The 25,755-nt window shown below is 49.7% G+C and overlaps 1 protein-coding gene across 1 annotated transcript in view; it reads left to right on the top strand.

Annotated features, from left to right (window-relative positions):
• LOC140386398 (multiple C2 and transmembrane domain-containing protein 2-like) overlaps window positions 1-25,755 on the top strand; it is a 606,972-nt gene that overhangs the window by 571,395 nt on the left and 9,822 nt on the right. Inside the window, exons 21-22 of the mRNA XM_072468698.1 lie at window positions 257-366; window positions 20,053-20,150. Coding sequence (XP_072324799.1) covers window positions 257-366; window positions 20,053-20,150 — 208 coding nt within the window. The remainder of the gene's footprint in view (window positions 1-256; window positions 367-20,052; window positions 20,151-25,755) is intronic.

Here is a 25,755-nt window from a genome sequence, read left to right as displayed (position 1 = left end):
AGTAATTTCATTGCAGTGATAATGTAAGCCTACTTGTGACATTAATAAAGATTATTATATTATTATTATTGTTTTGATCCTTCCATTAAATGTGTGGGTTTTTTTAAGTGACGTATCCAGTTACATGTTATTTGTTGGAAAGTGTGTAACTTTAGAATGTAAATATCTAGGATTTTGGAACACTTGGCAGAGATCACATTGGCGTGAATTGCAATTTTAATTTTTCCATTCCATTCTGTTTTTTTGAAACTTGCAGCACGTTCAACTGGTCGGTCCCATTCCTTTCCAAACTTGCCTGTGCTGTGCTTGCTGTCTGTACACTTGTGTTGTACTTTGCCTCACTGAGGTATCTCCTGCTGATCTGGGGTAAGAATATTTTGTTGTTATGTGGCACTGATTAAATGTTGAAGCCACAGATAGAGGTGCGTAAATAGAGTTGGATGATTGTATTGTGAGTGTTGTCATGGACTAGGGGCGGAATTCTCCGGAAACGGCGCGATATCCACTGACTGGCGCCCAAAACGGCGCAAATCAGACGGGCATCGCGCCGCCCCAAAGGTGCGGAATGCTCCGCATCTTTGGGGGCTGAGCCCCAACCTTAAGGGGCTAGGTCGGCGCCGGACGAATTTCCGCCCCGCCAGCTGGCGGAAAAGGCCTTTGGTGCTCCGCCAGCTGGCGCGGAAATGACATCTCCGGGCGGCGCATGCGCGGGAGCGTCAGTGGCCGCTGACGGCATTCCCGCGCATGCGCAGTGGAGGGAGTCTCTTCTGCCTCCGCCATGGTGGAGACCGTGGCGGAGGCGGAAGGGAAAGAGTGCCCCCACGGCACAGGCCCGCCCGCGGATCGGTGGGCCCCGATCGCGGGCCAGGCCACCGTGGGGCACCCCCCGGGGCCAGATCGCCCCGCGCCCCCCCCCCCCCCCAGGACCCCGGTGCCCGCCCGCGCCGCCTTGTCCCGCCAGTAAGGTAGATGGTTTAATTTACACCAGCGGGACAGGCATTTTAGCGGCGGGACTTTGGCCCATCCGGGCCGGAGAATCGAGCGGGGGGGCCCGCCAACCGGCGCGACGCGATTCCCGCCCCTGCCGAATATCCGGTGCCGGAGACTTCGGCAACTGGCGGGGGCGGGATTCACGCCAGCCCCCGGCGATTCTCCGACCCGGCGGGGGGTCGGAGAATCTCGCCCAAGATATATTTGTTTTCCTTTCATTACTCATGATCAGCAGCTTTTTGTAATGTTTTTTAAAAAAGTTTATTTATTGATACACACATTTAAAACACACTGTCTCACTCATTTAACACACGAGATTAAAAACAGATGAAGGTAAAACAATATGATTACAATTGACAATTATCTCAGGGTGTGATTTTCGGATTCCGCCGATGTCTACAATGTTTTTCATGGCTCGTCCGCCCCACCGCCGGACAATCCGCCATCGGGAATCGCCTTCGTCAGGACCAGAGGATCCCACCGGGAGTAAGGGCAGGAAAAATCTGGCCCTCAGCCTCTTTTGTAGCATGCCTGTAGTTTCTTAGATGGAGGCGAAGCTTTAAAGTTGAAGTGAAAGTTTTGTAAAGTGAAAGATTCTCAGTCAAATGTCCAGGAGGTTGGTTCTCAGGTGAATCCGAAGTTGGAACAAGTTGGGGAAGAGTTCCTCTCCCATTTCAAGGTATTACCATTCATTTCACTGGCTGTTGGGTTGACTTGCAGCTATTCAATGTCTTTCGATGGAATTCTCCCTCTGCAACCTAGTTTAAAAGCCGGCAGAAAACATGGCTGTCTCATCTTGTGGCCTTTTGCAAGTTCAAAGTTGTTTTCCAAATAAGGTGAGTGGTTACATTGAGTAAGCATCCTGTGTTGTGGATTTAAGACCTTGGAGAGTTTGAGACAGCCAGAATCATTGCTTTTGGATCGCCCATTCAATTTGAAATTAGTTTCAGGTAAGGGCAATGATGCAACATCAGCCTGGAAGGTTCCTTTTGTTCCCTGTTGAGACGGAAGTGGTTTTCATCCACAGAAGAGGTCAGCTGACTCTCAGGCAGCCATCTTTTGTCGCCTTTTGGTCAGTTATATAAATATAAAGTATTGATTGAGAGTTCATAATATACTGGAACATGATGCTACAGTTACTCTGCAGTTAACAGCTGTGTTGGGGCAGTCTTGCAGCACTTCTTTGTGGGATTTTGAACAGTGCCACAGTACGCTTTCTTATTAATTCTTGGGGTGTGGACATCACTGCAGGTCCACCAGGTGATGAGCCACCCTCTTGGAAGTCTGTAGTCCTGCTGTGGTTTTCAGAAGGGAGTTCCAGGATTTTGACCAAGTGACAGTGAAGGAACAGAGACATAATTCCAAGTCAGGATAGTGTTAGACTTCAAGAGGAACTTACAGATGGGGTGTTTCCACCTGCCCGCTGTTCTCAGTCTTCCTGTTGCTCGCGATAAAGGATTTGGAAAGTGCCATTAATGACAGGTTTCTGCACTTCATCTTTTAGATGATACACACTGCACCCACTGTATGCCAGTGGTGGATAGAATGTCAAACAAACAGGTTGATTTGTCCTTGATGCTATCGAGGTTCTGGAGTGTTGTTGGAGCTGCACTCATCCAGGCAAACAGAGAGTATACCATCACACTCCTGACTTGTGCCTTGTAGATGATAGATAGGCTTTGGGAGTCAGAAGGTGAGTTCTTCTGGTCCAGTTCCATTTCTGGTCAATGGTAACTCAAGTGTGTTGATAGTGGGAAACCCAGAGATGGTCATTGCTTGACACTTGTGTAGCGCAAATGTTACTATCTATCACAAGCTTCACAATCCGTAACACTTCTAAGTTTGTGTCATCTGCAGATTTTGAAACTGTGCCTTCTTCACCCAAGTCTAGGTCTTAATATAGATCAAGAAAATCAGTGATCCAAATGCCCAAATCTGAATGTTGTCCAAGTTTTCCTTCATGTGGGCATAGATTGGTTCATTATCTGAGGAATTGTGAGTGGAATTGCATACTCTGTAATGTTTAATGAATTGACCTTATGATTGGGGGTCTTCCTGCAGTGATGTCCTAGGACAGAGATGATTGGCCACCAACAACACAAACCTCTTCCTTTGTACTAGGTATGATTCCAACTGAAGGTGATTCATACCCCAATTCCCACTAACTTCAATATTGCTCGGGCTCCTTGATTCCACACTCTGTCAAACGCTGCCTTGATGTCAAAGGCAGTAGTCACACTCACCACACCTCAGGAGTTCAGATTTTTTCCCCATGTTTAAACTATGCTTAAATTGAGATCAAAAGCTAAGTGGCTTTGGCAGAATCCAGGCTGAACATCAGTGAAAAAGGTCTGGGTGATTAAATGCTGCTTGATGGCACTTCCAATACCATCCCTCATCACTCTGTAATTGATTGCAAGTACACTGATGGGGTGGTAATTTGCTGATTGGATTTGTCCTGCAGGTTGAGGACAGGATACATGGACAATTTTCCACATTGTCAGGTCGATGCCAGTGTTGTTGAAGCAGTACTGGAACAGCTTGACTTAGAGTGAAGTGACAGTTCTGGAACACAAGCCTTCACAGCACTGCAGCTGGGATGTTATCAGGTCCCAAAGCCTTTGTTTCATGCTCAGCCATTTCTTGATATCAGGTGGGGTGAGCGGAATTGGCTGCAGGCTGTCATCTGTGATGCTGGGGACCTCAGGAGGAGGCCAAGATGACCCTCGCTCTAATGTTAAGGCTCTGCTGCTTTGTTGTCTATCGAACCAGTTGCCAAAGTACTGTTGAAATTTGGCGTGGGTTGACTTCTCACCTAATGCCTCTGCCCTTTCTAGGAAACTGGTCTGCCGTAAGCACCCAATCAATCCCTGCCAAGAGCTGAGCTAAGGACAGGACTAACAGAGTGAGGAATTACTCTGGAGAACTGGCAGTTTGCCACTCAGTGACATGACAGCTTGTTTTCACACCATCAATGGATGAACCTCATTATTAAGGACCTGCTGATCTAAATCATTTGGAAACTGACTACTCTCATTCCTTATGAGATTGACCTTTAACTCATATTCATGGCAAACTTTGACCTTTTTCTGGAGTCGTGGCTGGTGAGGGGACACAGGAGTGACACCCTTATTCAGACTGGAGCTGGGACACGTTACCGGGGAAGACTATGAAGAGCCTTATTCTGCATCCAACCATGCTCCAGTGGATCTGAAAGTCCAATAACTTCCTTGAAGAGCTTCAAAATTCTCATACCAATAAACATTTCCAAAAGTCATCAGTTACTTTCAGTTAGAATACTTATGGCATCTTTTGATTGGAAAAAGCTGATACCCAGATTTATGGTGTCGGATTTTCCTTTCTCTCTCCAGTGTTGCTTTCTGACAAGGTTACATAAACTCTTTGTCTGACATCTCGAAAGACTCCTTCATGTAGTGATCTTGTTTCAAAGTCCTTTCCTTTTTGAATCAGCTTTCGAATGACGGGGAAACTTTTCTAGTGACATGCATTGGCAAACCAGCATATATTCAAAAAAACAGAGCAAAGTTGTTTGATATATGCATCAGTATATTATACATGCACACACATTATCATTTCTTCTGGTTACATTCTTAGAAATAAAAAGTTCTGTGACTGCGGTTCAAATCACAAAGCATTTACAGCACAGTGTCATGTGAGGGTACCTTCAAGACATGGATGTTTAAGCAAAGTACCTTTAAGAAAACAGTGATGTCACAGAGTGGGTGCAGCTCAGCTCAGGTCAGCCATTTTGCAGTTTAGTTTTGCAGGTTTTTAGTTTCAGTTTAAACAGCAGCTGGTGTGTATCTGTGTGTTTCTAGAGAGCTGCAAGTTTTGAAAAGTGCCTGGCTGGTTTTGCTGAGAGCAGTTTAAAAGTAGAAAGTCAGTTTGAGACAGCAGCTTGAGAAGTTCTGGTTTGCTGTGAGTTTGCAGGAAGAAAGCAAGGTGCTGGAACTGAAGTCACCCAAGTTAATATATCTCTGCCCTTCTACAGAAAAAATATATATCCTTTAACCTGATGTGATTTTGTTTAAAGGTGTTAAGTCTCTTGGTAGTTTGAAGGAACATTTTAAGGAGTTATTTACTGTTGCAATATTTTCTGAGTTACCTTTGAAGTAAGGGGTGTTAAAAGATCCAATGTTTATTTAACATGTTAAGTTGAGCTCATGGAATAAACAGTGTTTTGTGTTTAAAAACCCACTTGTCCATAATTGTAATCCCACCCCTAGGGGACAAGCTGTGTGCTAGGAAAAGTAACAAATCCATTAAAGGGAGAGGTTGGTTGAACTCCATGATACATTTTGGGGTTCTGAAAACGCCTCACCCATAACAACAGAAAGAGATTTAACAGAAAGAGATTTATGTGCCACTATCAGCACTCATCTGAGCCTTAAGCACCCCCATTTTACATTACTTTTGTCTTCTGTCCTCAACATCTTTGTCAATCTCCACCTATCGCTGGCCCCTTATTAGCCTCCCCCTCCCCCCCCCACCCCACTACAGTATAAATCTGACTGAACTCTCCAGTTCTCTCTAGCTTTGACAAAGAGTCATCCAGACTCGAACATTAACTCCCTTTTCTCTCCACAGATGCTGTCAGACCTGCTGACATTGTCCAGTATTTTCTGTTTTTGTGTTTTTTTTCACCCTTCTTCATGGGCCGAATGGCCTCCTTCTGAACTGTAAATTCTATGATTCTATGTCTAAACTCATCACCATATGCTTGCCTTTCTCGCGTTTCTCTCTACCTTCCCCCAAAATGCATCCATACTATTTGCCTCATCCTTTCCTTGTGGTAACAGGTTCCACATTCTAATCACTCTCTGGGGAAAGACATTTCTTCATAATTCCCTTTTAGATGCATTAGTGACTGTCTTATATTTATGGCCCCTAGTTCTGTTTTATTTTCTTACAAGTGCAAGCATCTTCTCGATGTCTATACTGTCAAATCTTTTATAATCGTAAAGAATTCTCTCACCCTTCTCTTTGCGAGAGAAAAGAGCCCCAGTCGGTTCAGTATTTCTTGACCGATATAACATCTCAGCTTTGGTATCATTCTGTATTTTTTTTTAACATCTGATCCAGTGCCTCTAAATCTTTGTCATTGCTATGGAGACCAGACTACATCGGGTTACCAAGGATATACGACACTGAAACAGACAACTTGGTCCAACCAGTTCACGCCGATGTCTGCACCCGAACCTCCTCCTTACTTTTCTCAACTAAATCTGCCATTATAATGGTCAATCAAATGCTTGCCTCACTTCCTCTGAAATGCATCTGCACCATTTGTTTCAAACACCCCTTGTGATAGTGAGTTCCACATTTTACCATTCTTTGGGTAAAGACATTTCTTTTGAATTTGCTGTTGGATTTCGTGGTGACTATTTCATGTCAGTGGCCTTCAGTTATGTTCTTCCCTACAAGAGGAAACACTGGGCTGCTTTTCCACTCGCGTTCGTCATGAGCAAAAACGGTGGCGAGGGCACAGAATCTCATGAGAATCGGAAAATGAGATTCTCCCTGGCAAGATCTCATTTACCGATTTTGTTTCCCGCTCCCCGCCGGTGATGTAACGAGGTTCCTGCCCTCAGAAAGGGTGGGAGCCACATTTAGATATATTTTAATAAATTTAAAACACTAGGCTTCCCTGCCATATGTTCCCGCCACATAGAGAATTCCATTGGCGAGGTCTACAACAGGTATTTAAAAACATGAAGCTGTCAAGCTGAACCTGCCAGGTGCACAAAGTTAGGTATAGCTGCCGGGCGGAGAGGAACATGGCCTGGCACTGCACTGTTACTCTGCCAGTGCCAACCTGGCAGCAACACTCTGGTGGTGTCACCCTGGCAGGCCCTCCCAGGGGAGCTCCATTAGGGTGGGGATTCATCTTATGTGTTGGGGAGTTGCCGCAGTGCTTTGGGCGGGCAGCGGGGGGGTGGGGGGGGGGGGGGGGGCGTTGCGGCAATGCTCGTCGGTGGGGGGGTTTTGTCCCGGTGCGGGGGGGGGGGGATTTCCCCAGTGCTTCTGGAGGTAATTTTTTCAGTGGTGATCCCGATCCCTGTGGGGGGAGCAATCCCTGCCCCTCCACCATGATGGTGCCCACTCTTTCTGTGCACACCCTATCAAGACCTTTCATCATTAAAGGCCTCTATCAGGTTACCCTTCAGCCATTTTCCTTCTAGACAGTAGGGGCCCACCCTGTCAATCCTTTCCTGATATGTATACCTGTGCATTTTTGGTATCATCCTTGTAAATCTACTCTGCACCTTCTCAATTTCCTCTGTATCCTTTCTATATAAGACAATTTCATGCCATTCTCTAAGTGATCTCACCAAGGTGTGACACCGGTTTAGCAAAACCTCTCAACTTTTCACTTCTATCCGTGTAGAAATACTTTTATACGGTTTTGCTAACCTGTGGTGCAACTTTTAATCATTGATGGGTGGAATTTTCTGGCCGTTTCCGCTGACAGAATCTTACAGTCCTGCCGACGGCGCACCCCTGTCATGGATTTCCCTGTGGCGAGGGATGTGTTGAAAACACTGGGTCCAGTAGATCCGGCAACCAGCCACTGGCGAGCCCACCTCTATCACTGAAGAACACGTCGTGGAGGGGGGAGAAAAATCCCACCCCACAAGTTTGTACTCATCTACCCCACTTAGACCTGCATCGTGCAAGTAATAATTTCCCATCCCCACTTCCGGTGTGGACCATGGAGTAAGTGGTCACACACAAGGCAGCTCCTGCCCAAGGTTACAGAAAAGAGCTCTTTTTTAATCAATACGGGGTGGAATTTTGATGAAAAGACGTAGGTGAATGTTGGAGGGGTACTTTCCCCCAGGAATGGTATGTCTTTTGGCTACCAGACCCGGCAGAAACAGTAAAAGATTTGGCTTGATCTGCTGTAAAGACAAAAGCCTCTTCCAGCATGCAGGCGGGGGAAGGGCAAGCTTAAATGCTTCAAGCTGACTTGAGGGCTTTTATTAAAGGTGAATTCTAGCAGCAGAGGGAATAACTGTGAAAAGATCTCACCAAGGCCATTGAAGAAGCGGGGACGAGGCTTCCGGTGGCGGCCATGGAGAAGTAGGTCGCGCATTCGGCAGCTCCCATCTGGAACAGACTCTCAGACCTTTTTCAGGAGTTTCTACAGACTTTTTGGGGCAGATTGGTGAAGCGAACACTGCCAAAAGGATTCCCTCTCTGTGAGACTTCCGGTGACGGCGGGCGGGAGGCAGCTGCGCGTTGGAGGGCTCCCGTTCGGGAACGACATTGTCGGGGGTTAACGCCCGGTATTAGGGCCAGCGAAGGCAGTGAAAGTCGGGAGACAGCACAAAGAAGGGAAATGTCGAAGACCAGCAAAAAAACGGCCGTGAAAAAAGCAGCTGAAAGTCCGTCGGGGAGTGAAAAGGTCACCGTGGGGTCAGTAAACAAAATGGAGGCTGGAGCGCTAGGGGAGGCCGCATTGCTTACGGCTGAAGAAATAACTACGGTGATGGCCGTGGAATTCGAAAGGCAGTTTACGAAACATATGGAGGCAATGAGGAAGGAGATGGGGGCGATTTTGAAAGTGCTGGTGGAGGAGGCGATTACCCCGGTGAGGACGGCGGTGGCGAGCGCAGTGGCGGAGGTGCGGGAGCAAGGGGAGGCGCTGAAGGAAGTGGAAGAGACAGTACTGCAGCACAGTGGTCAACTTACCTCGATGGGGAAGGAGATGCGGAAGGTGATGGAGATCAACAAGGATCTGCGAGGCAAAATGGAAGACCTGGAAAACAGATCCAGGCGACAGAATTTGAGGATTGTGGGGCTGCCTGAAGGAGTTGAAGGACCGAGGCTGACTGAGTATTTTGCCGCGATGTTGGCGAAACTATTGGGGGAGGGGGAGGATCCCTCCCGATATGAGCTGGATCGGGCACATCGGTCGTGGAGGCCTGTACCAAAGGCGAGTGAGCCGCCAAGAGTAGTGACTCTGTGCTTCCGTAGGTACAGTGTAAAGGAGAAGGTCCTGTGCTGGGCTAAGCAGAAGCGGGTGGTGCAGTGGGCTGGAGCTGGTATACGCATATACCAGGACTTTACAGTGGAGCTGGCGAGGAGGCGGGCTGCCTTCAACCGGGTGAAGAGGGCACTGTACTTTAGCAGGGTGCAGTGCAGCATTGTATATCCAGCGAAGCTGAGGGTGACCTACAAGTTCAAGGACTTTTATTTCGGGACGTCAGAAGCAGCAGAGGAGTTTGCGAAGGCAGAAGGACTGTGGCAGAATTTAGAAATGGTCATGTACCAATGTAGCCTCATGACTGTATTTTTTTTTCTTTTTTGTTTCACTGCGTGCTGGTATATGGGCTATAGGTGCCAACCTTGTATATATTTGGACAAGGGAAGAAATGGAACTTTCAGTCGAAATGAGGGCTCTTTGGGGTGTAGGTGGATATGCGGGGTTTGTATGCTAAAAGTGGACTTCTGGGTTTTTCCTGGGGCCGGGCAAGGAGGAAAGGGGCCCGGGCGGGGGCCTCCACGTTGGCTGGTTTAAGCTGGCCAGTGAACGGGAGTGAGGTGGGGGGGGAGGAGCTGCAGCCATCGGAGCTGGCAGAACAGGGTCCGAGTGGTCTAGCCGGGGTGGAATGTTGGGGGAAAGGAACCGAGGTTGGGGGGAGGAGTTTTAGAAGAGGAAGTGGAGGGGGAGGAGTTGGGGAGGGGGGTTTACAACTCTTGGGTGTCATTTACGGTACTCTTTTGGAGGTTGGATGGCATTGAGTGTTGTCGTGGGGGACGGGGGACGGGACTCTATCGGTTAATGGTGGCCGTGGGCGATTCCGGACTCCTTTTTCTTTTCACTTTTGTTTTGTTTTTCCACCGTGGGAGGGTTTGTTTTATTTGAGGCATATATTGACAGTTGGGTGGGGTGGTGGAGAATGGGATCGTTGTTGATGTTAGGGGTATTGACTTTGTATTTGCTACCGTTTGTTGCCTGTTGGTGGGGTGTAGATTTTGAAGGAAAATGTGAAAATGGAGAATAAAAACATTTAAAAACAAAAAAATAATAATTTCCCATCCCTATTCTTCCTACCTAAATTTACCACCTCACATTTATCTGTGGTGAACATCCTTTGCCATCTTGCGCATCTATTAATGTTTTACTTTGATTTGTTGCAGTCTTCCTCAGTTTTGACTTTTGCCCCCATCCCAAATCTTCTGCCATTTTCTGGCCATTTCTGCTGGTGGGATCTTCTGGTGTTGCAAATGGTGACCACCCCCCCCACTCCCACCCCCACCCCCCAGCTGTGGGTTCCCTGTCGGCAGAGGGTGCAAACCACACAAAATGCCGTAAACAACGGCGGGAACAGAAGACCCTGACAGCAGGAAGGGCCGGAAATTCAGTTCCACTTCCTCTACCAATAGAAAATATGCTGTGGGGGTATGGGTTATTTACAAAGAGGGTAGCAGGTGATTGAACCTGCCATCAAAATGCATATAAGATATATTGCAGGAACTCGCCAAGGTTCCTGGGGAAGTACCTTCTAAACCCATGACCACTACCAGCTAGAAGGACAAGAGCAGCAGATACCTGGGAACCCCACCACCTGGAGCAATGTTTTTCAAACTTTTTCTCCCGTGACCCACTTTTGGCAACCAGCCAATCTTTGGGACCCACGCTGGCTGAACTTTACGACACACACTGGCCATATTTTGTGGCAAATGCTGACTGACCTTCGTGTCACACGCCATGTTCACTTAGCTTTTAACGCAAAGGGGGAGCCTGCTTATCCTCACGACCTCACTTGAATCCGGTTCAATGTGCATATCAGGAGCAAACTGCAGCCAGTTCCTTTGTGTCGTCTTCACCTTTATGAAAAGGTAAAATCCAACCTCACATGTGGGTCGTCGTGAAGGGCAATAGCAACAAAATGCGTGTTTTACTCAGCACTGGATACCCCTGGGAGAAGCTACTCCAGAATGCTGACAGCTTTGTGGGCTTTTGCCGTGTTTTAATGTGGTATACCAGGTGAGCTGAAGCAACGTCGTCTTTTAATTTGGAGTGAGCCCCAAGTTAATAACCCTGGGGTCTCAACTTTGGGCCGAATTTTACACCCATCACTTCTCTTTCAAATTCTGAAACTTCTCTTATTTGCCAGTACTTTGTTGCCTATAGAATGTTAGAATTCCTACAGTGCAGAAGGAGGCCATTTGGCCCATCGAGCCTGCACCGACTCTCTGAAAGAGCACTCCCACCGTGCCCCACTTCCCCATAACTCCTTAAACCCACCTAACATGCACCTTGGATACTTAAGGGACAATTTAGCATGGCCAATCCACCTAACCTGGGCTGTGGGAGGAAACGGGAGCACCCGGAAGAAACCCACGCAGACATGTGGAGAAAGTACAAACTCCACACAGTCACCCAAGGCCGGAATCGAACCCGGGCCCCTGGCGCTGTGAGGTAGTGCTAACCACCGTGCCGTGCATAACACACTTGGGCTTTGCCTCCTTCTTTGCATTGTCACAATTGACAAAATCATACCTCAAGAAATCACCTTTATACTTAGCTTTGACAAAGAATCATCCAGACTCGAAACATTAACTCCCTTTTCTCTCAACAGATGCTGCAGACCTGCTGTGATTGTCCAGTATTTTCTGGTTTTGTTTCATCTTTATACTTTTTTGTTACAAGTTAAGTTTCTTTTTTCTGGGCTGTTAACCAGAGGCCATGAAGCTCTAACAGTACACAGCTCTGTCCTACCCTGGACTTTCCTGTGCAGCTCCCTCCAGCAGATTATGTTGTGAGATCCTGTCCAATAGGTAAACTATTATTTGTGCTTCTGGCCACTTCTTACTTTAAAAAAAACATTGATCTTCGCAGTTCAGCTGCCTTACTTGCCAGCAGCTGCAAAATCGAAAGAAGCCTGCTTGCTGCTTTGGCGCCAAAAGCATGTCCCTGGACGGCGCTTCCCATCACTTTGACGTGCAGGGCACATAATCTACTCTCTGCTGCCACTTGTGGCCGGAAGACTCCATGCAGCCTAATCTGTACCTCCATTAAAAAGACAGCAGCAGCTGCAATTCTCCATATAAAAGGTGGAAGAGACTATACAGTGCTTCTCCCGCGATCGGGACCACCGCAGGAACAGGGTGACTTCAATGGGAAATCCTATTGACAAACATCGGGAGTAGGGAATCCCACCAGCAGTGAATGGCGTGCCACCATGAAACACGCTGCTGGAGGACCAGTGTATCAAAGAACAAAGAACAATACAGCACAGGAACAGGTCCTTCAGCCCTCCAAGCCTGCGCCGACTATGGTACCTGCCTAAACTAAAACCATATGCACTTACTGAGCCCATATCCTTCCATTTCCACCCTATTCATATTACTTGCACCGTGCAAGTAATAATTTCCCATCCCTATTCTTCCTACCTAAATTTACCACGTCACATTTATCTGTGTTGAACATCCTAGATGCCCCTTAAATGCCGCTATCGTACCTGCTCCCACTACCTCCCCAGGCAGCACGTTCCATATATTTACCACTGTGGGAGACACCGTATATTGTATGTATTACGGCACTGCCCGTATATTACAGGTACGACGGTAAATCCCTGCCTGCTGGCTCCGCCCAGCAGGCGGTGTATAAAAGTGTACTCTCTCCTGCGCTGATTCCATTCTGGTTCCAGCTGCGGGAGGCACAACATCTTGTGCAATAAAGACTCGATTGTTTCACCATTCTCGTCTCGTGCTAATTGACGGTACATCAATTTATTGCACAAGATTTTGAAAGATGGATCTCCTAATCAAGCCTGATCACCTGCAGCTGAGCCCTCATGCAGTCAACGCCATGTCTACCTTCGACCACTGGCTAGCCTGCTTCGAAGGCTACCTCAGAGCAGCCACTGAAGAACCCTCAGATTCACAGAAGCTCCAAGTCCTCTACTCGCGGGTGAGCCCTGACATTTTCCTCCCCATCCGGGATGCGCCCACCTATTCAAAAGCGATGACGCTCCTAAAGGGACATTACGTTAAACTGGTGAACCAGGTGTACGCCAGGCACCTCCTGGCCACGAGACGGCAACTCCCCGGGGAGACTCTGGATGATTTCTTGCGGGCCCGACAGATCCTCGGTGATGTGTTGGGTGTTCTGGATCACATACAGGTCACCAATACTTGAAGTAGTGCAACACTATTTTATTACAAGGTTAACTATTTAAACATACTTGCACTGTGGGTAAATACGATACTAGCTTTAACTAAAGACCTTTGCCTTGTCCTAACCAGTTGATGCACTCAGCACATGGTGAATGTCTGTGTTGCAGGCTGTGAGCTCTGTGCTCCTAGCTAGCTGCTACTCGAATGAGCGGGAACTCTGATGCCCCTGTCTTTATAGTGCGTGTGCTCTCACTGGTGATTGGCTGCGGTGTTGTGTATGTTGATTGGTCCCACTGTGTGTCCATCAGTGTGTGTCTGCACCATGATATACTGGTGTATATTATGGCATCCCCCTTTTATACAAAAAAATGTGCCTGCATGACAATAAATAGTGTATGGTGAATGTTCCTGACGACATGTGTGCAAAATATTTACAGGACTATGTACATAAAAACTAAGCTATTTACATGGGAAGGTGCCTGGTGCAGAAAAAACAGTGTGTCACACAGATAACGAGATGAACACTATATACAAACCACTTGAACGATTAAACAGAAGAACAGAACAGACCAGAGAGTCCATTAGTGCACAAAGTTCACAAATTATGTCTCTCAGGTGGGTGACGAATTCTGGTTGACCGTCTCAAGGGTGGGTCAGGAACCACCAGCTGAGGAGCGGGCTGAACTGCGTCAGAGTGAGGAGGATGCAGAGTAACCGGAATCTCCGCATAGTCCAGGTCAGGGACAACAGGAGGGTGTGGCACTGGCAGAGGATCACGTAGCGAGCACGGAACGAGACGAATGGCACGTCGATTACGGCGCAGAATGGAACCACCCGGTAGACGAACCAGGAACGAGCGGGGAGCCACCTGCCGAAGAACCACAGCAGTTGCAGACCAGCCACCATCCGGAAGATGGATGCGGACGTTGTCATCTGGAGCCAGAGCAGGGAGATCAGCTGCACGGGAGTCATGAGCCGCCTTGTGCTGTGCACGAGACAGTTGCGTTCGTTGAAGGACCGGAACGTGGTCGAGGTCTGGAACGTGAATGGACGGCACCATCATCCTCAGGGTGCAACCCATGAGCAGCTGGGCTGGCGACAGGCCAGTGGGCAGGGGGGCAGAGTGATAGGCCAGCAGGACGAGGTAGAAGTCGGATCCTGCATCGGCAGCCTTGCAGAGGAGCCGTTTGACTATGTGGACACCCTTCTCCGCTTTGCCGTTGGATTGGGGGTACAGGGGACTCGATATCACATGCACAAAGTTGTACCTCCTGGCAAAGTTGGACCATTCCTGCCTTGCGAAGCAGGGGCCATTGTCTGACATCACAGTGAGTGGGATGCCGTGATGAGCAAAGGTGTCCTTACAGGCACAGATGACTGCAAACGATGTGATGTCGTGCAAACGTACCACCTCCGGGGAGTTTGAAAAATAGTCTACAATCAGAACATAGTCCCTGACCAACGCGTGGGACATGACCAACTCATGGGGCTGTAGGGTCTCACGTGGTTGGGCCGGCTGGAACTGCTTACAGGTGGGGCAGTTGAGCACTGTGATGGCGATGTCGTCATTGATGCCGGGCCAGTACACTGCCTCTCGGGCCCGTCGGCGGCACTTCTCCACTGCAAGATGGCCCTCGTGTAGCTGTTCCAAGACAAGCTGGCGCATGCTGTGCGGGATAACAATGCGGTCCAGCTTCAGGAGGACACCGTCGCCTACCGCCAGATCGTCTCTGATGTTGTAGAACTGCGGGCATTGGCCCTTGAGCCACCCGTCTGTTAGATGGCGCATGACATGCTGTAGCAGGGGGTCAGCCTCAGTCTCGCGGCGAATTTGGACGAGGCGTTCATCCGTGGCCGGTAGATTGGAGGCCACGAAGGCCACATGGACGTCAACCTGGCAGACGAATCCCACTGGGTCACACGGGGTGTTGACTACCCTGGATAGAGCGTCGGCTATGATCAGGTCTTTACCCGGGGTGGATACGAGCTGGAAGTCGTATCGCCGGAGTTTGAGCAGAATGCGCTGGAGCTGAGGCGTCATGTCGTTCAAGTCTTTTTGTATTATATTGACCAGCGGCCGAAGGTCGGCCTCGACGGTAAATTGGGGAAGGCCGTACACATGATCATGAAACTTGACGACACCGGTCAAAAGGCCCAGGCACTCCTTTTCTGTCTGCGCGTAGCGCTGTTCCCTGGGGGTCATGGCGCGTGACGCATATGCAACGGGGGCCCATGATGAGGCCTCATCGCGTTGCAGAAGAACTGCCCCAATGCCAGATTGGCTGGCATCGGTCGAAATTTTTGTCTCTTTCGCTGGATTAAAAAGGCCAATACCGGGGCTGTGGTAAGTTTGGTTTTAAGTTCTCTCAATTCGCGCTCATGGGCAGGAAGCCATTGAAAGTTTGTCATCTTCCTGACCAGGTTCCTGAGAGCTGTGGTGTGAGAGGCGAGGTTAGGGATGAACTTCCCTCGGAAGTTGACCATGCCCATAAATCGGAGGACCGCCTTCTTGTCCTCTGACCTTTTCATGGCTGTGCTGGCAACCACCTTGTCTGCATCCGGCCGCACACGCAACTGGGAGATGTCGTCCCCGAGGAACTTGAGTTCCGTCTGGCCAAAGGAGCATTTGGCTCGGTTGAGGCATAGGCCCTGCTCCCCTATGCGTTTGAGGCAACTGATATGCTCCTGCGGGGTGGTGGACCAAATGATTATGTCATCGACATAGACGCGAACAACTTCAATGCCTTCCATCATTTGTTCCATGATCCTGTGGAACACTTCTGACGCCGATATGATCCCAAACGGCATCCTGTTGTAACAATATCTGCCAAAAGGGGTGTTGAAGGTACACAGTTTCCTGCTGGATCTGTCTAGTTGAATTTGCCAGAATCCTTTTGAGGCGTCAAGTTTGGTGAAGAGCTTGGTCCGAGCCATCTCGCATGTGATCTCTTCGCGCTTGGGGATTGGGTAATGCTCCCTCATTATGTTGCGATTCAGATCCTTTGGATCAATGCAGATTCTGAGCTTGCTGGAAGGCCTTTTTACGCACACCATGGAACTCACCCAGTCGGTTGGTTCTGTAACTCTGGAGATCACTCCTTGGTCTTGGAGGTCCTGCAGCTGCTGCTTGAGGCGGTCCTTGAGGGGTGCTGGGACTCTGCGAGGTGCATGCACCACAGGCGTGGCGTTCTGTTTAAGTAGGATCTTGTAAGTATATGGGAGCCATCGAAGACGTTGCGGTGCTGGTCGATGATGGTGTTGAGTAGCGTCTGATGTCAGCATCCTGGAAGGCAGACGTATCATCAGGAGAGAGAGAGTGAACTCTTTGAACGAGGTTTAGCAGCTTGCATGCCTGTGCGCCAAGCAGAGAGTCCTTCGAGGAGCCCACAACCTCGAAAGGAAGGATGGCTTTTCGTGACTTGTGCGTCACTTCGAGTTGGCATGAGCCGGTAGCAGTAATGATGTTGCCATTGTAGTTCAATAGCTGGCAGACCGATGGAAGAATGGTTGGTTTGACACACAGGCTTTGGAAAGCAGACCACGCCATGAGATTGGCGGAGGCACCAGTGTCCAGGCGGAATCGTATTTGGGACCGGTTGACCGTCAGGGTGGCACACCACTCATCGTCCGGATCGATGCTGTATACCGACAGTGGCTGGTGTCTTTGCTTCGGGGACAGCCTGTTTTTCGTTACGACACCGACTCGAAAAGGCGCCTTCGGGTCCTCGGTGTACTGCTGTGTGGGAGGTCGGAATCGGACTCGGTGACCGCGGGTTGAATTGCCCGAACATTCCTGCGAGGCTGGCTGAAGCGATATGAATTGGAAGGCAGAGCTGCTCGACAGCAGGCAGCATAGTGGCCAAGTCTTCCACATCGTAGGCATTGTCGAGATTTTGCGGGGCATTGCCACTTTAAATGGGCGGTGCCACAGTTGCTGCACGTCGTGACGTCAGCACGTTCGCTGCACCATCGCGCATGCGCGGTGCGGTCATGCGTGGTGCGCGCCTGCGCATTACGTTCCTCCATGTCACCGTCCCCTCGTTTGGTGCGTACAAGCGCGGGAGTCCGCGAAAAGCGCACGAAATGGCCGCCCTCATCCAGACTGAGGCCCTGGAGGTGCTCAATCACTTGGACCCATTCCGCCTCGTGGGGACCTTGCCGCGCCGTTTCAGCCGCTTGTATATGGGAGTACCGACTGGTGGCATTTTCATGTAGGACACAGGTCTCGATGGTGGTCGCTAGAGTGAGTTGCTTTACTTTGAGGAGCTGCCGGTTCATCGCCGAGGCCTCGCTCCCAACATGGCTGACAGTTCCTACATGGCACAACCCGACGGGCGCCAAGACACAGTCTCCCTCCGGGACCTGGCACCCGCTGGGTGTCCACCCCCGACCTGACACCGCCCCCCCCCCCCCCCCCCCACCGGTTGCCTCATTCACCCCTGCTCCACCCACCCTCCCACCAGTGAACCTCTCCGCAGCCCCCACCCCAGCGGGATCCGGCTTCCCACTGGATTAATTCAGGAGTGACGAAGATGAGGACAACATGCTCCCGGAGTCGCAGGTGACTACGTCGGCGCCCTCATCACCACCAGGACTGAGGCGATTGCAGCGGAGGGCCAAAGCCCCCGACAGACTTAATTTGTAATGTTTTCGTCACCCCTGCCGGACCTTTGTTTTAACAGGGGGTGAATGTGGTAGACACCACTTGTGGTATATTGTATGTATTACGGCACTGCCCGTATATTACAGGTACGATGGTAAATCCCTGCCTGCTGGTCCCGCCCAGCAGGAGGCGTATAAAATTGTATGCTCTCCTGCGCTGATTCCATTCTGGTTCCAGCTGCGGGAGGCACAACATCTTGTGCAATAAAGCCTCAATTGTTTCACCATTCCCGTCTCATGGTAATTGACAGTACATCAACCACTCTCTGTGTAAAAAGAATCTTGCCTCGCACATCAGTTCTAAACTTTTCCCCATGCACTTTAAATGTATGCCCCCTAGTACTTGACTTTTCTACCCTCGGAAAGAACATCTGACTATCCACTCTGTCCATGCCACTCATAATCCTGTAGACCTTTATCAGGTTGCCTCGTATCCTCCCAAGATTTCAGCTCCAACCTAATTTAAGTCACCCTGTGGTGACTTAATCCGGCAAAGAGGATTACAGAGGGAATTTAGGGCCTAGAGAAGTGAAGGCCTGGCTGTATTGGTGAGGCAAAGGGAATGGTTGATTCCAGGGAGACCTGTGTTGGAGGAATGCAGCAATCTTGGAGGGTGGCAGGGCTGGCATGGCTCACATGGGAAGGATTTGAGGATATTAAATTTGAGAGCTTGGAAGACTGGGGCCAAATGCGGGTCAACGAGCACAAGGGGCGGTGGTGAACAGGGCTTGAACAATCTGTAAGCCAACTCTCAAATCATTATGGCGTTCCATTAAAATGACAGGTAGTTTGGGTCTTCCATTTGAATTGCTGGTTGCTGCACCGGGCCACAATGCTGATACAACCCCTTTTGTGATTAAGGGTGGCCTAATCTGGATAACATTTTGTTTGTGAAAGTACTTTAACTGTGTTATCAGCCTGTGAAATTTGCAGATAAATTGGGGGTAACTGGATCCTGGTCCAGCCAGTCACAGAGTGATCTCAGTTAATACGGTGGTATGTTCTTCATTACTTTGAAACCAGGAATGTCAGGAAACACCATTTTCGACTCAACCACTGCAGTCTAATGCACATAACGAGAAAACCTTTGTTTAGATTTTTAACACACTCAGAATGCAATGAAATTTGATCTTGCAGTCCACGCGAATTTGACACTGCACTAAATGTCGCACACATCAGGAAAGCAATTCGCTGTGATCACTTGATTCTCACACATACACGCGCAGCCGGCATACTCATTGCAGTAGTGAGATCGTCATAGCTTACAAACAAATACAAAGGAACACTCTCACACAGGAAGTCTGAACTTTCAGTCCATTCCTTGTATAAACTGTTGAGACAGATGGGCTTTTAATCCGCAGATTAATAAAGTAATGCGATGAGGCGAAGCAATTGTTAAAAGTAGAGAATTCATTGGCACACATTTGTACACAGCTAAAATTGAAAACTTAGCCTACAAAGTCCTTTATATCCTCCAAACATGCCTGAAATAAACTCCAGGCCTTTTAAACAATCAGGGCCATTGAGGTGTGTGGAAAACAACCCCGTTTGTTTCTCCTCAGGCACACATTACAGTTACACTTGTGGAACTCTAAAACATAATTAAGTATATTGCGAGGATACATACACTTTGATATATAATGTTGATATTTTAATGCTGAAATGTAAATTGCCTCCCTCAGCTTCATCAACTTTCAGCCAGATGAGGCCCAGTGGGGCCTGGTTACCTATTTGCTGTTTGAGCAACTGAATTTTCAGCTTGTCGAGACACGCTTGGCGTCTAAAGTATTAAGGCGATCAACAGAGGTTTGTTTTATGAAAAGAAAATCTCTTGTACCGTTTCTGTGTGAAGGCAGCAGGACTGAACATGCTGGGGTCACGAGGAGCCTCGAGCCCACTGGAGTATTGTGGAGTGGCTCAGCGCATGTCATGGAAATGTGCTGTTAATAAACTTCCATTTGAAATGCAGAGACCAAACACTAATCTTATCTTATGGGAGAGGTGAGGACTCTCCTGCTGTTGCTTTTGTAATGGATTTTGCAATTGAAGAAAATGAGATTTTATATAAAGAGGGTATTTGTTAATGAGCCCAGATGACAGAACAGAGAGTGGTAATAAGGTTGAGACATGAATGCTGGCACACATGTGTGACTGCCGCTCTGTAATTGTTTTCTCACTAATTTTCACTTGCAAAACTGTTCCTTCTCTCTCAATGAATTAAAAAAAAAAATTATATTCTGTTGACAGGCATACACAAATTCACGAAGAAGATACGAAATCCATACGCCATTGATAGTAACGAGCTGCTTAACTTCCTCTCCAGAATTCCATCAGACGTTCAGAAGGTGGGAGATTTTTTTTCATGCTTTCTTGGGAAATGGGCGTCATTGGCAAGGACCGGTTTATTGCCTTTGTCCGGAACTGAGGGGCTTATTAGGCCGCTGCAGTAGACAGTTAAAGGTTAACCACATTGCTATGCGACTGAAGATAGACCAGACTGGGTAAAGATGGCTGGTTTCCTTCCTTCAAGGGTATTAGTGGGCCTATTGGGTTTTTTTTTAAAACAATCTTCATCTCTTCAGTATGATGGATTTTCATTGGAGAGGCAGGTAGTGGGATTTGGGAAATTTCCTGACTCACCCCTCCGGGGAATGTGCCTCCAGTGACGGTATTTCTCAGGGCGGGCGTTAACAGGAGTGGGACCCGCTGTTCCCGGAAACAATTCAGAGGCAGCCACGGGGTTGACGGCTGTCATGGCAATCTGTTTTAAAGGCCCCCCTCGGTGCTCTGAGGTTTCATCCCAGTTACAATAATAACAGTCCTTTAGCCCTCCAGGACTCGAGCGGGGACTTGTGCGGCAATTCTCAAGCTACAGCCCACAGGTGCGACCGTGAGATTACGGATACCCTGTAAGCCTGGGCATCAGATTTTATCAACTTTGAGCTGGACCAAGCCCACCAAAGTTGCCCGGAGTGCAGGGTTCGCCACCGTCGTCGAGATACCCAAGGTCCAGGGGGTAACTGATGTCACGTATATTGCCTTGAGTGCACCGGGGCATCAGGGAGTGCTGGTCATGAACAGGAATGGTTTCCACCCCGAATGTCCAACTAATGCGCGACCATCGCCTCCGTATCATGCACATGTGTGCACGCTTCCCAAGGAGTGTGCATGAGACCTAAAGCCTGAAGCTCCAACATGCCCAGCAGACCAGGGAGACCCTCATCATTACACGATCCACATTGGATGAGGCTTTGTCCATCAGCTCCCCCCTCCCTCCCCTTCATTCCCCTCCATTCCTACCCATTCTCTGACCCCACCGTCACTCACCCCTCAACTACCCTGTTCCAGCCAGGGTCTACGTAACATCACCTCAGAGTGATGGGCCTGTATCGGCACTGTCAGTGAGTCAATATACAAGGCAATATACACCGCTCATTGTGAGGTTAACTCTGGTTTATACCAAACTCTGACTTCTGTCTTTCTGCTGACAGTGTGCTTACAGCCATCCTGTGAATGAGATCCGCATCGGGGGCATTTGATCTTGGATCTCTGTGCCTGGGGGGCAGGGGGAGTGATGGGCAACAGGGGGATGGGGTTGCGGGCAGGCATGCTGTGAAGACTAACGTGACAGCTGCTGCTCATGTGTCAGATGTAACAGGCTTCACTCGTGAACATTGGACATTTCTATTTCCTCAAGTTACATACAGTGACATCCCCCCACCCCCCAGTGCCCACTCAGTGCTCCTCAATCTTCTTTATTTCACTTGGTCTAGAGCTAGGATGCACATCAGAGGTGAAGGCAGCCTGCTGCATTTCGCACTGTGGCCTTTGATGTACTTAGCGACGTCCCCTGGAGGGCCTGGAGCCGGAGTGCCCTGGCCGACATCCGGTTTCACCGTGCTACCATGCTCTGTCCGCTGCCCATAAGATGCGCTGGTGTCAGGAGTGGGAGATTCAGAAGAACTGGAGACCGCCCTCGTTTCCTTGGTGTCAGGTCCCAGGTTGGCCTCTACGCTTTCTCCTCCCTGACTGGGCCCTGGGGGTTTCCATGAGATGGAATGACAGCTGGAGTGAGCTCCAGAGGCCTCTGCTTCATCTGACTCTGCCGGTCCTGGCACCCTCCATTGTCTGCACCAAGGTGTCAATGCCCTCGGCGATGCTCCTCAGTGACTGAGCCACGCTCTGCAGTGCCCGGCATGTCCACCTGCATCTGGGACACGTCCCTCAGCGACTGGGACATTCTCTCCAGTGCCTCAGCAATGCCCACCTGTGTCTCGACATGTTCCTCAGCGACTGGAACATGATGTCAAGACCCACAGTCTTGGTCATCACAGACTGAGCTATGCCTTGGACACCACCACTCAAGACGCTGACCTCGTGATGCAGGCTTTCCACTGTGGTGGCCACCCTATTAATGTTGGCCTCAGTGCCACGCATTGTCAGCATCACCTCCCACGCCCACACCTTTTGGGACTCCTCCAATCAGCTATGCTCTTGCTGGACTGTTGCTCTCATCCCCTCCTGAATCTCACAGCCGTATCCTAGCATCTGCCTCAGCTCTGGGATAACCTCCAGAGGCTCTGCATCTGAGAGGGAAGGACCATTTTGTCTGACATGAACAACTCACTTGAGACAGGTCATCGGGGCGAAGGGCAGTGGATCCTCACCCCTGCAGCACTCTACAGGGCCTGTTCCTCATAGGGGGTGAGAACTTGGATCTCTGGTACCATTGCCTCCCCCCACCCACCCCCGCATCCCCCCTCCGCCTCCCCCCTTGGCCCTCCCTTGCTTTTTAGGGACTATATTCTTCTGCGGAGACAAAGAGGGGGCTTTGTGAGCCGCGCGCTTGGTGGATCAGCAGGGCCTATAGCAGGTGGCATGTGTGGGGCACCACAACTGGACATGAATGTGTCGTGCTGGTGGGTGCGTGCTCAGGAACAAGCATGAAGATCGGATTTAGGAAGGATGCGAGGTGTCAGCTAGTGATTTGTGGGAGGCGGTGGGGGGGGGCGGAATTTAAGAGCTGACAGGTGGAACTGATGCCAGGAGAGAGTTAGTAACTTAGCCTTGCAGCTTTGTGGAGGTCATTGGTCTTCTTCTACATTGGATGCTGCTGCTGCTGCCCGCAGTGATAGCCACTACCTTCCAGGCGGTATTGGCGACCCTGCTGCTGGCCCTCTGATCCCCTCGGAGGAACAGGATGTCCTGTCTCGCATCAGTGGCGTCCAGAAGTCTGGCCAGGTCGGTATTCCCAAAGCGAGGAGCAGGTCGCTCAGTGGGCTAGACAGCTGGTTTGTGATGTAGAACAAGGCCAGCAGCACGGGTTCAATTCCCGTGCCAGCTGAGAATTCTGGGCCGGATTTTCTCAGCCCGGGGCCGAGCGTGAATCCCCGCGACCGGCGCGAACTGCGCCATGCCGCCCCGACGCTGGCACACGATTCTCTGCAGAGCGGAGAATCGGTACCATTGGCGCCGGCGTGGTTGGCACGGCACCAGTCGGGGGCTGCTCTACGCGGCCCCCCCCCACCGCTTTGCGCCCGGGATGGGGCGAGCAGCCGTCGTGAAAAACCCTGGTCTCAGCTGCCGGGAACTCAGCGTGGAAGGGTTGGGGGGCGGCCTGTGGGGGGGGAGGGAGGGTCCGACCCGGGGGGGGTGGTGGGAGGCCACCGATGTGGCCTGGCCTCCGATCGGGGCCCACCGACCGGCGGGCCGGCCTCTCTGGCTGGGGGCCTCCTTTCTTCCGTACCGGCCCCTGTAGCCCTGCGCCATGTTGCACCGGGGCCAGCGCGTTGAAGGGAGCCACTGCGCATGCGCGCGTTGGCGCTGGTGCCACTGTGCATGCACAGATCCCACGGCGCCCGGTTGACGCCAGGATCAGCAGCTAGAGCAGCATGAACCGCTCCAGTGCCGTACTGGCCCCCTGGTGAGGCCAGAATTGCTGAGCCTGAGGCCGTGTTGATGCCGTCGGAAACACCGTCGCGTTTTCTCCGACGGCGTCAACCCTTAGCCACAGGATCCCGCCCACTGAATTCTCCGTCTGTGTACCCGAACAGGCGCTGGAATGTGGCGACGAGGGGCTTTTCACAGTAACTTCATAGCAGTGTTAATGTAAGCCGACTTGTGACAATAAAGATTATTTAATTTTTAATTTAAAGGTCTACGCACTGCCATGCTTGCGTGCTGACTGGGAGTGAGCGGTGAGAGAGCATTTAAAAGCAGCTCCTCCTTGATAGTGGCAAGATGCTGAGGTGCGAGTCTGGCGAATCAAAGGCGGGGCAGCCAGTAAACTGAGATGCTCGTGGGGGCTCATTTTTGGCTCTAAGTGCTGTGAAATACAGGCCGCAAATGCACCTACGCAGCTGTCGGGAAACACCCCGCCAATCGTGCCCAGAATGACAGTTAGAAATGTTTCCGTTAAATCATGCCCATTATCTTCTCTCATAGCCTACTTGGCTGCAGTTGTAAGCCGTGCGTTTGTCTTTTTCTTTTAAATGACTTCTCATTGTGGAATCTGATCCAGTTCAGTGCAGTGAATAGTGGGAAGTCACAAACTCAGGTAGCAGAGATTTTAGAATGGGCCGATAGGTCCTCTGCAGATTTGAAAGGAGGTTCATGGGAGCTGCAATTTGACCATATGATCCCTAACTTCCTTTGGAACCCACGAACATGATTTATGTGTGCCTGTACTCTCCAATGGAAATTTCGAAACTGGAATTTTTTGACCCCGGCCCACCAGTGGGATCTTTGAGTCCTGCCGAATTCAGTGGACTTTTGGTTGGCTTGCCGCATTTAATACATGGGAACCTGTTGCGGCGGCACAGGGAAAACCCACCCATGAATTAGATCACCGACAAGGATAATTCCGCCGTTTCAATTTGGCTCAAGTTTTTAAGAAACCAGCTACAGGTACAGTTATTACAAAATGCACCCCTTATAATACCTAAGCGGCCAAACAGAGGGTCTGGTCAGTAGGAATGACTGGTGGTAGAAATCCCTGGGGATAACTAGTACAAAACCAAATAACCTATTTGCAACCTCATGATCCGGCAATTAACCAGCCATCACGCAGTTGGGAGATGTTTGATTTGCCACGACAGATATCCAATTCACCAAGGGGATAACAATACTCGGCAAGCTAGTCCATAATGTATAAACCTGTCAATTAATATGGAAAAGTAGATACGCTTTGTAATTTCCATGGAAGAATCTAACTGCACATGTTTATGTGGCTCAAGGTTTGCAATAATTGTCTGAACCCCAGGATTTCCTGGTACCTCTTACTGTTTCTGGCATATGCACGTTTGTGTTTTTTTACTAAGATTAGTTGTTTTGGGACTAGAATTTACTGGTATGGATGCACTAGTCATTTTTTATGTCTGTGACTTTTGGTTAGTTCATAATGAGGCATGGTTCCAAGTTGTCTCCAAGATAACATATTAGGACACAGTGTCCAACCAATAACAGTGGTGGAAACAGAATCCGCAATTGCTATTAAAAGGCATTTGGATAAATATTTGAAAACAGAATGAAAGATTGTGTGGAAAGGGCAGGGAATGGGAGTAAATGACTAGTCCTTTGACGGCCAGCACCGGCACAATGGGCCAAATGGCTTCCTTCTACGGCATAAATTCAATGATTCCGTTGACAGACTCTTCAGAAACAAATTTTGGAATTCATTACAATTTTCTGGAACTCATTACAGGCCGGAAATTTCCGGCCGTTCAAACCGGCAGGATCTTTCGGTCCCGCCGACAGCACCACTGCCCGCCCCCCCCCCCGCCATGGGTTTCCCGGCTGCGAGGGGTTGATTCAACAAGAGACGCCCATCGACAACCGGGGGACCAGCAGATCCCACTGTCGGCCAAGGGAGGTCCACCTCCAGCAGCTTGCGAGGAAACCTCCGCCCTATAGTATCTCTTCACATTTCACTCAGTGCTGATGAGAGGATCC

The sequence above is a fragment of the Scyliorhinus torazame genome, chromosome 12 (assembly GCF_047496885.1).
Source record: "Scyliorhinus torazame isolate Kashiwa2021f chromosome 12, sScyTor2.1, whole genome shotgun sequence".
In the NCBI taxonomy this organism is placed as follows: Eukaryota; Metazoa; Chordata; class Chondrichthyes; order Carcharhiniformes; family Scyliorhinidae; genus Scyliorhinus; species Scyliorhinus torazame.
Note: the sequence above shows the minus strand (reverse complement) of the source record. Positions and strands in the feature narration are given on the sequence as shown.